At 43.8% G+C, this 12,808-nt stretch overlaps 1 protein-coding gene across 3 annotated transcripts in view; it reads left to right on the forward strand.

Annotated features, from left to right (window-relative positions):
* MTUS1 (microtubule associated scaffold protein 1) overlaps positions 1–12,808 on the forward strand; it is a 155,667-nt gene that overhangs the window by 135,399 nt on the left and 7,460 nt on the right. For all 3 annotated transcript variants that reach the window (XM_063076522.1, XM_063076521.1, XM_063076523.1), the window contains 4 exons: positions 9,820–10,022; positions 10,804–10,909; positions 11,946–12,019; positions 12,169–12,264. In XM_063076522.1, the coding sequence (XP_062932592.1) occupies positions 9,820–10,022; positions 10,804–10,909; positions 11,946–12,019; positions 12,169–12,264 (479 nt within the window). The remainder of the gene's footprint in view (positions 1–9,819; positions 10,023–10,803; positions 10,910–11,945; positions 12,020–12,168; positions 12,265–12,808) is intronic.

Here is a 12,808-nt window from a genome sequence, read left to right on the forward strand (position 1 = left end):
TGTACACCAAAACAGAGCTCTTTATGTCATTGAGTTGTTTGAAGATGGAGTTGATAGCCACCTCGAACTTAGCTCATTCTTTTTTTATTCTTTTCTGTCCTAAATTTGGACTTTGGCTCTATGTATAAGTAAAAGGTCATGTTCTTTCACCTGCAGCGATGCAAGATATTACCAGCAGTGTCTGTTTTTGAAAGCCCATTGAATAGTCTTTGTAGTCCTGTTCCTTGTCCAAATCCAGACTCTTCAGCTTTTGATTTTCCTAATTTAATGTCATTTGTCTAGAGCAGTAGTTCTTGAGCTTCAATGTGTAATAAAGTAGACCACATTAAAATGCACATTCCCCGTTTTTACACCTATCAATTCTGACTCAGTTGGCTTGGAACAGAGTCCAGAAATTTGCACTGTCAAGGATTCTGATGCAGGTGCTCCTGGACCACACTTTGACACTGCATTTGCTGTCTAGAATTTTGTTTCATGTATGTAAAAAACTGTATAAAAATCAAGTAAGCATAGTAAGAATAATATCAACCATGTAGCTCCAACGGAATTAAGTCCATTCTTGTAAATAGGCTCCCAAATGTTATGCACGCAAAGGGCTTTTACCAGCTCTTTTGACCCTTGTGCCCTAAAAATGATTCATCAGGGAGGAGGAGAGGTAGAACAGTACTTGACTCAAAATCATCTTTTTATTAACATTAAATTTATTATTGCAACGTGATTTCTTTAAGTCTAACTCATTTTTCTCAAGCCCCAGTCTCAGCATATTGTGAGTTATTCAGCCATACTTTTGTCACTGATCCACTTTTTTCCCTAAGTGTTTTCATTTGTACATGGAATGTTTGCTGTGTGTTAAGGAGAGCATCTGTTTTGCAGCATGTTGCTGGCCAGGGAAGAACCAGAAAAACAGCAAAGCCTTTTCAGACTTTCCTTGAACAGGGCGGGGGGAAGCCTTGGCAGGAAGTGGAGGCCCAGCTGGGACCTGTGCTGGAAGATCAGCTTGAAAAGAGGCTGCATGGGCCAGATCAGCCCACTTGCAAATAAGACTTTGTCAAGACTAATCAGTGTAGGGGGAAAAAAAGATAACTTTTTACCTGCCTTATCTTGCAGTCTTTTCAGCAGTGCTTCCGCAGGAGAATTTAGCCCTAATGCCTCAAGGTGTCCGCTGTATGTGTGAGTTAACATCTCTCTTCTGGATTTCAAGTTGGGAACATAGCCAGGCAGATCCTGCTTGATATTCTGTGCATGGAGCTCAAAGAGGCTTGAGTTCTAGACCCAGTTCTGCTATTCCAGTTTCCTCTTTAGTGGAATGAGATTTATGACAATGCCTATTTTATTCACTCAAGCATTGTTATATTATGTGAAACAGTAAAGGTCAGAGCACTTTGTAAAGTATGAAGTGAGTTTTAAAGGTAAAGTGGTAATATTTATGGGAGAATTGATTCGATAGTGCAGGCATTTTGTAAAGTAAATTCCTAATAAGTTACAGTTAGTGGAAGACTTTGAAATTGGTTCATATTAATTCATTGATACAGTGCCCAAGAGCAATCAGAAAGCCATTTGTAGCTAATTTTGAAATCTGAAAAAAAGACCCTTGTCTACCACATATCTGCCAGATTTCTTGGTTATTTGAAAACATGCCTTTGGGGAAGCAAAATCTGGATCTTTTATGAGTAGGTGATCATTCCACAGTCTGTGAACACTTGCTCTACAAAGTATAACAACAACTCCGTATTTCACTTTATTGTCACCAAACTGTAAGTTTGGCAGAACAGGTCGTGTTTATTCCTATCTTGTATTTCAGGACAGTGAGGCCCAGAAAGTTGGATAGGCCTGTTTGTTGGATAGTCTAGGGTCCCACCTTCTGCTGTTCTGTAGACTACTACCCTTCCATAAAGTGTCCACTTACTTTTAAAAAAATGGTTTCTTGGCCACCTTGTTCAGTGATATCACTGCCTCCAATTTTAAAACAGATTAGACCCTGCTTTAAGTGTCGCCAACATACTCACTTGCCCTGGAAGTATGTCATGATAGGATTTCCTTTCATAGAGTAATATTACGAAATAACCGTTCTACTCCAGTAGAAGGTGGTTTCCCCTTTTGCCGTTCTGGGGTTGGGGTACAGGAGAAGTAAGATAAGAAAGTTATGTTTACCCTGAGAAGTGTATGGACCGTGAGCTGTTGAAGCAAGGAGTGAAGGAGCCCAGAACCAAGTGGCTGGCTTCCCAGGGACTGGGAAGAGGGACCCAAAGCAGGCAAGCTGAGTTGAATGCCTGCGTCTCATGTGCCTCATAGATGGTGAACTCTGGGACAGGAAGGGTCACCACCCACAGCAGGCTGCCAGGTGCACCTAGGGAAAGCGTGTGTTCAGGAGGGGAGGGAGTCATCCCGTTTTCTTGTTTGTCTCTTCTCTCTGTCACAGTCTGACCTCCCATGTGACCCTACCTCCCCAGTTTTATTTCTCCTTTCCTTTGTTATATTTTAGGTCTGGTTTAGACAAAATCTCTGGAAAATTCTATTGCATATAGTGTCAAGAACAGTAGCAGTAGAAAGGAAAGGCTTGAGGTGGATGTATGTACTACACTGTAATACCCTGTCATCTGTGCGTGCACATGCATACTTCTTTGAATACTAGACAAGTAGTGCTTCTTTTTAACTGTTACTTTCTGTAATGGAACCCCAGGCGTGTCTTTGAGAAATCTTTAAACACATTTGAACAGGTGGACTCTTGCAAGGCTAGTAATGCTAACAGTAACATTTATCCAGACACTTGCTCGTGCCAGGTGCTGGGCCAGGTGCTTCACGTGTGTTGTCTGATTTAACCCTGTAGGGAAGGCACTAAGTATTACCTCCTTTTTAAAAATGAGGAAATGCAGACTTAGAAAGCTTAAGCAATTTGCTCAAATCATGTAGCAGGTAAGTGGTGCAGCTGAGATTTGATCCTAAGTATTCTGACTCTTTTCTATTAAGACATATATTCATGTTCTTCAGCATTAAAATATTTTTAGTTGTCTCATAATGAAGCGTGCTACTCAGATATAAAGAGAAAGCTCTGTATAGTTTCAAAAGGATATTAACAGTGTAGGGCCATGGCTGTAATGTTTTTCTCTGTACAGTACATTTATCAGTCAGCAAAGGGGGATGAGTCTCTGTGAGATGGAAATAAGAAAGGTCTGACCTCCCCTTCTTAGGAAAACCCACGAGGACTAATTAAGTAATGGTTCTGCCTCCTTCCTCCCCTCAGGGATAACTGCTGAAGGGCTTGGGGTGAATCCAGTTCTGTTTTTCAGAGGTTATATTTGACTGTGACATTGGACCTTTTCTAGATGTCGTCCAAATAACTATTTGGATGCAAAACTTCAAGCATGTTGCCACTTCTTATGAAATGTTCTTTCCCTTGCTCAGACGTCCATGATTTAAACTGTGAGGAAGGGTCTCTAGCATTTTTCTTCTTCTGTCATTGGCCTAAGATTCTGCTCAGGGCTGATTTCATCCCACAGTGAAAATAACGACGTCTAATTTTTAACATGGCCTTGCATTTCAGGGGTGATTTTGTAAATGGTTTGTTTCTTTTTTCTTAAATCCTGAAAACACTATTTCTCTTTTTAAGGTAGATTGCTGGAGATAGCTTTTGTAATCTACAAATGTGTGTACAAAGTTATAGTCACACAGTGGGTCTTTGGTGCCCTTAATCATATACATGCTTTTAAAAATCAAGTAATGGGTTCTGGTCAAGGTGGTGAAATAGGCAGTCCCCAGCGTCACTCTCTCCCACACATCAATGAATTTACAATGATAAAAATGTAACATTAGCCAAGCTGGGCCCACTGGAGCTCAGGGTAAGAGGAGGAGAGACCTATGGAGTTCGTGAAGGTGGGAGAAGCCACGAAGAGAGAAAGAAAAAACTGCTCTCAGCGTTTTGGGCCACGGCTGCTTTAATGCTGGAGCACATGGAGCAGGAGCTGGCAGAAGCCGCAGCTGTGCCCTCCAGATGGAGTTGCTTGGAGGCGGCAGGAGAGAAGAGGACTTTGGTGGCCCAAGGAGAGTAAGACCATTAATAGGGTTCCCGTGGACCCACGCAGGAGCCAGGAGCCAGAACAGCTGAAAAAGGGGAGCCACTTAGAGGCTGGTGAGTCATCACAGGGGGCCAGTGCAGGGCCCGTCCCATGGGAAGTATTTGGAGCATGGGCAGTGGGAGAGACGGGCCCACCAGGAGAACACTGGGACACAGCAAGGACAGCTGATCTGCCCCTCAATCAGCACAGGACCACTCAGAGGAGACTGGTTGGGAATGCAGAATTGCATGGGGTGCAGTTTGATGAAAAAACTCAGGCCCAGATCAGAGTTTCTACACAGCACAGGTGCCCCGGGTCTCTGTAGAGCCGGAAGTACCTATAAGGTCAACCATTAAGCCCTGAGCTGCACAAAAAGCCTTCCCTAGGGAAACAGCAGCAAAGCAGCAATTTAGCTCAACCACACAGCTCAAGTGCTGGTTCCCACAGGAAGTTCCTCCATGTTAGAAGTAAGCAAAGGACAAAAACTTAGTTCCAGCCCAGGCACACTGCCAATGCCTTGGGGCCCACCAGGGGACATGAGGTATGGAGCCAGGGGCGGGACCCCTGCCCACAACCACTCACACCGCCAGCACCTTGGGGCCCCACCCAGGAACAACCTGAGGATTAGAGCCAGGGACTGGACCCCACTCCCACATCCAGGCATACCACCAATGCCTTGGGGCCTGCCCAGGGACCCGGGGCACAGAGAAGGGGACTGGACCCTCCTCCCACAACCACGCTCACTGCACCAGTGCCTCGGGGCCTACCTGGGGACCCAGGGCATGGATCAGGAGACTGGATCCCCTTCCCACAACCAGGCTCACTGTGCCAGCACCTTGGGGCCCATCTGGGGACCCAGGGCATGGAGAAGGGGACCAGACCCTCCCTCCCACATCCAGGCACACAGTGCCAGCACCTCAGGGCCCGTCTGGAGACCTGGGTCATGGGGCAGGGGACCAGACCCCCTCCTACAGCAAGGTACACAGCACTAGTGCCTCAGGGCCCACCCGAGGACCCAGGGCATTGAAAAGGGGACTGGACCCCCGTCCCACAACCAGGAACCCACCAGCACTTCAGGGCCCACCTGGGGACCTGGGCATGAGGAATGTGACCAGACCACCCTCCCACAACCAGCCTCACCATGCCAGTGCCTCAGGGCCCACTTGGGGTATGGATCCGGGGACTGGAACCCTCTCCCACAACCAGGAACCCCACACCAGTGCCTCAGGGCCCACCTGGGGACCTGGGGCATGGAGAAGGGTCCCAGACCCTGCTCCCAAAACCAGGCACACCTCACCAGTGCCTTGGGGCCCACCCAGGGACCCAGGGCATGGAGAACGGGACCGGACTCCCCTCCCACAACCAGGCTCACTGCACCAGTGCCTCGGGGTCTGCCTAGGGACCCAGGTTGTGGAGTTGGGGACCAGACCCCCTTCCCACAATCAGGCTTACTGCGCCAGTGCCTTGGGGCCTGCCCAGGGACCCGGGTTATAGAACTGAAGACCAGAACCCCCCCTCCCCCCCACAACCAGGCACACCTCGCCAGTGCCTTGGGGTATGTCTGGGGATGTCTGTCTCCACAGAGCCCATTTCATAGTGATGGAAGAGACATCTGCTCTATGATAGTATTGGGGGACCTGATCACATCTCTCAGCATTGGACAGATCATTTGGGCAACAAATCAACAGTAACCATTATTCTTTCAGAGGGAGAGAAAAAATCTAGGGTGATTGGGGGCAGGGAGAGGAAGGGGATGGGGCGGGATTGGACAAGGGGCATAAAGAATAATTACGATTTGTAACAATATATATGCTAGTAATATTGATTTGATCAACATATCTCAATGTTGAGCCCCCCAAATTTGTATAATCAATTTTGATTCAATAAAAATTAAAAAATAAAAATCAACTAATGGAATGATTAAAACAAGGACAGAAGGACTACTCTGACTTTGTTGTGTGGACTTGTCTTTCTGCAACAACAACTTTAGAGCAGTTGCACCTGTCGCTGTGGGAAAACTCCATGCTTATTCCTAATTTTGAAAGATTTTATCTTTGGTTTTGGCTTTGTTTGGTGTCTGATTGACTGAAAGCAAGTGGAATTCTGGAAATAAGAAGAGACCAGATTGGGGACAGGAGGGGGAACAAGCACAGGTGGCACTGTAAATCTATATACATACGAGGGAAAGTCTGTGGCCTAAAATCATAGGGCGACATCTCTCCCCAGCCCCCCAGCATGTCTGAGAAGGCAAGGAGCACTCTGAGAACACTTCACAGAGCATTTACGTGTGCGTCCTTTTAAAAATATTTCATGAATCTTTATTCCAAGTAAATGTTTCCTTAGGAGTCCATGCGATTCAAACTAAAGCCATTTGTGTGAGTGATAGTCGCGGCCCAGCTGTTCTCCACATAGCACTGTGAGCCCAGAAAGCAGAGCAAAGGTCTGTGCACAGCTGCAGGCTGATGTCACCACTGGGGCCGGGCCTGCCACTTTGGACTATTGGAATAACAGCAGTAAACCCCCCGCTCCCCCATCTGACCCATTTTCTCCTTTCCCCGTTCCCATCCCCTCCCCTCTGTCCTCCCTTCACCTCACTCACAGTGGCCAAAAAAATTGCACACTACTTGGACTTCTTTTTTTAAAAAAACAAAACAAAACCAGCCTGTCCAGCAGCTAATGTGAAAGAATTTCTCTATATCCTATTTGATTTTAAAGTCCGATGCACCATAATTGTATATTCAAATTGATAGTAGCTTGATTATAAGCAGGTGTGTTAAAATCCAGCAAGTGTAGCGTACTGTTAACTTCCGTTTATTTTATTAAAAAAAATTTGTGTGTGTGGCTGGCCGGTATGGGGAACTGAAGGCTGTACTCTAACCAATGGAGCTAACCAGCCAACCTGTTAACTTCTGTTTAGAGGCTCTTCTAGCCCAAAGAGTAAAGACAGTCTCTTTTAGTTTATTCCTGAATCACTGGGTTCACTTGGATGTTTTTATGAGCTTTCAGATGTGCTCAGATCATGCTGTTGTTGTTATTACTTTTTTAGCTTTGTTGATATCTGAAATTCCAAGTGAACTAAGTGAAAAGGCTGGGCAAGACCAAGATTTCACTATTTGATGCCTTCATTGACACTTGCAAAGTGTTTTTCTATTGCCTGTTCTCATATAAAGTTCTAATGTGGGATTCACAGAGGGAACCTTCGGAGAAAGCATGTGACCCTTCATTTTATTTGGGTACTTTGGAAAGTTAGTTGAGAGAAGCTAATGTTGTGTTTACTCATTTGGCTGACATTAGACTTCCTGAATCCTTTTTCTCCTGTGGTAAATGGTGTAATCAAAGAAGAGTGAATGTGAAGAGGGTATTCTTGAGCAGTCAAGATAGTCATATCTTTTACTAAATTATTTTAAAGAAAAAAGAACTTTTAATATTTAGTCCCAAAAGACTGAGCTGTCAGTGATGTTCCATGCGGTGCCCTCCGTCTGTCTTTTGGAGTCTTCAACTTTCTGCCTTGTGAGTTTTTAGTCCCCAAGGTGCACTGTGCAGTCTCCCACTATTGCTCGTGCTGCAGTACAGTTTTTACCCTCAACACCAGAATTTTATTTATATTACATGGTGCAATTAAAAGATCTGACCAAATTAACCACAGTGATATACCACCTTACACTGATTAGGATGGCTTAGTATGTACATTTGAATAAATAAAACAGGTTTTGGTGAGGATGTGGAGAAATTGGAACCCTTGCGCACTGCTGGTGGGGATGTAGAATGGTGCAGCCACTATGGAAAACAGTATGGTGGTCCCTCAAGTAATTAAAAATAGAACTACCATATGATTCAGCAACTCACTTGAACCACTCACTGTATGAACCACTTCTGGGTATATACACAAAAGAATTGAAAGCAGGGACTTGGATATGTGTACACCCGTGTTCATAGCTGCATTATTCACGATAGACAAAAGGCAGAAGCAGCCCAAGCATCCATTGACAGGTAAATGGATAAACAATGCGGTACGTCCATACAGTGGAATATTATTCAGCCTTAACAAGGAAGGAGATTCTGACACATGCTGCAACATGGATGAACCTTGAGGTAATAAGTGAATTAAGCAGTCACGAAGGGACAAGCTCTGTATGATTCCACTTATATAAGGTATCTAGAGTAGTCAGATTCATGCAGACAAGAAGTAAAGTGGTGGCTGCCAGGGGCTGTGGGGAGGAGGGGTGGCAGTCACTGTTGAATGGGTGTGGGGTTTGATTGGGGGAAGAAGTTCTGGAGATGGACGTGGTGGCGACTGCACAACAGTGTGAATGTGCTTAATGCCGCCGAATATGTACACTATTAAAATGGTAACTTTTATGTCTGTTTTACCACAATCTTAAAAAAAATTCTTTTAAAAACCTGACCAAACCTTCCGGTCCACCCTGACTGGATGTAAACTGCCTTAAGTGCCAGTCATGGGGACCCCTGTTTACTGTCCACTGTTGCTGCTTCTGTGTTTGTGTCTTCTCAGTCAGACACGAGCCTCCCAGGGAGTGGCCCTAGCTTGTACCTCACCAGCCCCTGGCACAAGGGGCAGCTTGGGGGATGGCAGGGGCACTGGCTTTGGGTGAAGATGGATCAGTCCAAACTGCTTACCCAAATCCAGCCCTCTACCGCTCACTAGCTCTGTGCCTGTGGGCAAGTTATTTACCTTCTCTGTGCTGGTTTCCTTGTTTATACCGCGAGGAGTAAGATTCTCACTGGACCTCTGTGAGGGTTAGACAGGATAACAGGTATGAAGCCCTGATCTGTGTGAGGCATCGAGTGACAGTATTTGGTTTTTGAGTTTCGGTGTTTTTGTTGTTTTTTGTTAGTTCCTTTCCCCTTTAATAAATATTTGTGGACTTATTTGATTTTTAAGAGTTCTCTTTAGTAGACATTATTCTTGCCATTATTTCAATATGGCCTCTTTTACATCTGAAAGAATACTGATTTATGACAAGTGATTTTGATATTTCTACCCCCACGTGGCACATTCCTGAGAAAACAAGTCTACATCATTGTAGGAAATTCGTCCCAGGAAACAGCCAATTTCACATTCCTTAGGTAGAATAACCATTGATCTAAACTATCCTTTTCTCTGCCCTAAAATAATCTTTTTCCTTCAATAACTTCTGATATATTTTAAAATGTGTTTTTCCCCCCTAAAACTTTTATGCTCTAGAGATTTGTGTTTAATAGGTTCTAATATTTGGTTTGTATTACTGTATTTTTGAGATAACAAGTTGAAACCAGGTCGCTTAAAGTCCCTTTGTTTCTTCCTTCTGACCTTTTCCTGCTCCTTCTGTGTCTTAGCTTCTCTGTACTGCCTGGCGGTGAGTGGACTAACTTGTCCTTAGAGATGTCTCAGCCAGTCAGGTTTTTGAGGTTTGTGGTCACTCTCTTAGTGGTCACTGCACTGACTGGTCACCACGCCAGAAGAGGTTCAACACTTGGGAGCCTGGCTCTTCTGAAGTACTTCTCTTACTGCTTAGGAGTCAGTTTTTTGGGGTGTTTTTTATTTTGGGGGGTGTTTTTTATTGCTGCCAGAGATAATTTCCTCTTATTTCTTTCTGCAGTTCACTTCTATAGTAGTATTTATGCTTGAAAATCTGATCACCTGAAAACTGAGATATGATCATGTTTATACTTCCAAAGTCATCATAGCTTGTCTGAGAATATTATAAATTTGGACATTGAACAAATTAAAATGACATCCTCCCTTTTCTTTTTCACCTCTTTGTAGTTACTGCTTCATCCACCTGTGAGAAATTAGAAAAAGCCAGGAACGAGTTACAAATAGCTTATGAAGGATTTGTCCAGCAGCACCGAGCCGATAAAATAGAACGAGAGAATCAGCTTAAAGAATTTTACACCAGGGAATTTGAAAAGCTCCAGAGCACTTACATCGAAGAAGCAGAGAAGTATAAAACTCAGTTGCAAGAGCAGGTCTGTGGTTTTGGAACCGGAACACGCCCCTGGTCATGGCTTTTCACTTGAATTCTGATTGTCGTTCACTTCCTTGGATGAGTTTGTCTTTGTTTTTTTTGGTTTAATAGGAGAAAAAAAATTTTTAGCAATTTTTTTTTTTATGATCAAAGCAATGTACATTAGTTGAGTGAAGGATGGGAAGAAAAAAAGAAAGAAGGAAAAGATAAAATTAAAAACAACCCTTTATCCCACAGCCCAGAAGTAACCTTACATAAGCATCCTGGTGTTTCACTGATAGACATTAGTTTGCTTTTCTTTTCTTTTTTTAAATGGCACTTGTTTTAAACCCACGCCCCCACCCCACTTAGTAGTATATTATAAACCTCTTTTAATTTCCCTGCTGCCTTATTAACTCAGTTTTTCATTTGGCAAATATTTACAGAGTGCCTGCTCTGTGCCAGGCATGTGCTAGGGGCTGAAGACATAGTGGTCAAATGACAGGTGTGGAGCTTATGTGGCCCTGACACCGTGAAACATCCTCACTTTTTGTGATGGACTCAGCCGTTCCCATCAGTGAACCCCAGAGAGCTTGTGTGTCTGTGTTCCTGAGGGGACAGCGTGCAGAGTTGGGAGAAGCAAAGCCAGGGTGGGTTGTTCTTTCCGTGTTCTTGACGTGTGTCAGGGAGCCCTTAAACATAAATGCACCCTGATGTGTAGTCTCCTAATGTTACTGCTTGTTTATTCAACTGAAGACGTTGGGTTTTACTGGTAAACTATTGTTTCTGTTTGTTTCTTACAGTTTGACAACTTACATGCTGCCCATGAAACCACTAAGTTGGAAATTGAAGCTAGCCACTCGGAAAAAATAGAATTGCTGCAGAAGGCCTATGAAGCCTCACTAACAGGCAAGGCTGCTTTTCTCTATTTACACAGAATAAGATCTGATGGGACAGCGGGATCGTTTTCAAGCGGAAATGACTCAGAACTTTCCCTTCCAGAGAGTGCCCTGTGGTATTCAGTGTGGAGTGTTCTTGGTTGCTTTTTGCATTGTTCATTGTTAACAGATGCCTTTTCACCCTAACGACGCAAATAATAGTTTGCTATAAATGCCAGCCTTTTAGGAAATAGGATGAACTTTTAAAGATTTAAAAGGCTTTTTGGTGGAGGAGGTGCTGGTGGTGGGAGTTGCCGGCTGAGGTCTCTGGGAAGTGTCAGTTTATATCCTGGTCACAGCAAAGGATCCCCACTAAGCAGTCTTGCACACCAACACTGATGAGGAATCTTTTATGATTTCATCAATCATATCGGAAGGGTTGAAGTAGAAGGAAAAGAATCAGAGGCCCTTTCTTTCAGAACATAATGGGCAGTGTAGCCGGAGTCTTTATACTAAACCAGTTGCATCTTCACAGAGTTGTGTGTGGGCGAGTGGTGAGAACCGGCTGTGTGACCTTTACGGGGACTTTTCTCATCAGAAAAATAGAGCTGTGTGAAGTTGGAGATGACGAGATGTAAAAGTGGCTGGCTCATGTTGGACATTTAGTAAACACTGTTTTTCCACCTTCCTGCTAGAAATGACTTTCACTATTGACTTCTGTCTGGCTCATGAAGAGCAAATGGAAAAGAGCGCAGAGGCTCCAGGCAGGGGGTGGAGGCCAGTGTCTCGAGACCCCACCCTGAGATGGACCCTGTGTGTTTCCTGAGGTCTCCTGGCCTCTTTGGGCCTCGAGGCTCTCAGTCGTAAAATGGGAATATCTGCCCCACCCACTTCTTAAGGCTATTGTGAGAGCAGATGGCTTAATTTATACAAAAGCATCAGGTAAGTGTAAAGTAACATAGTCACATTGCTTCATGATCAACTCCTACATCTAGGGGCTTTAACAATTGTACAGTATAGTCATCTCATAGAATGTTATTGCCTCAAAAAATACCCCTTCTTTTCAGAAATCAGGAAAAGCCATGAAATTGAAAAGAAAGCACTTGAGGACTTGCTTAATAAGAAGCAGGGATCCTTAGAGGTAGGTGAATATCAATACCCCTTCCTTTCCCCAAAGTCATCAGTCTTGATGTTTGTGTGGTTTTGGTATGTTTCGTGGATGTACGTGTGCTACATTTCTGGTGTCTGTTGGTTAACTTACATTTACATTCCACCTTTCATTGTGTTTAGAAACAAATCAATGATCTGAAGAGTGAAAATGATGATTTAAATGAAAAGTTGAAATCAGAAGAACAAAAAAGAATATCAAGAGAGAAAGCAAACTTAGTAAGTTGTGTGTGCTCCTCTGTCAGTACTGAATTCTTCTGCTCAGTTGCCTTTTAGAGCCAGTTAAGTGTTCAGCAGCCAGAGAAATAAGGCAGGTTTGGAGTCCCTTTCATGTCTTGCTGTGTGCTTTGAAAACTATGTAAAACAGGTTCTTTGTTTACTGGCGTCTTTTTTTACATCCTGAAAACTGACTTATGAATGAATTCCAATATATTTCTGGAAACAAGAAAACTGTCGATTAAGATCAGGGTTTTATATGAAGACCTTACCTTGTTTGTTTTTTTTTAAATAACCACTGTATTGAGATATAATTTACATACCATAAAGTTCACCCTCTTAAAACGTACAATTCAGTGCATTTTAGTATACAGTATTCATAGTTATGCATTGGTCGCCTGTAATTCCAGAACATTTTTATTACCCCCAAAAGAGCCCTGTACCCATCAGCAGCCACTCATTTCCTCCCAAAACTCCCAGTACTAGGCAACACCAGTCTGTTTTCTGTCTCTATGGATGTACTTATCCTGAACATTTCACATACATG

The sequence above is a fragment of the Cynocephalus volans genome, chromosome 13 (genome assembly GCF_027409185.1).
Source record: "Cynocephalus volans isolate mCynVol1 chromosome 13, mCynVol1.pri, whole genome shotgun sequence".
NCBI classification, from domain to species: domain Eukaryota; kingdom Metazoa; phylum Chordata; class Mammalia; order Dermoptera; family Cynocephalidae; genus Cynocephalus; species Cynocephalus volans.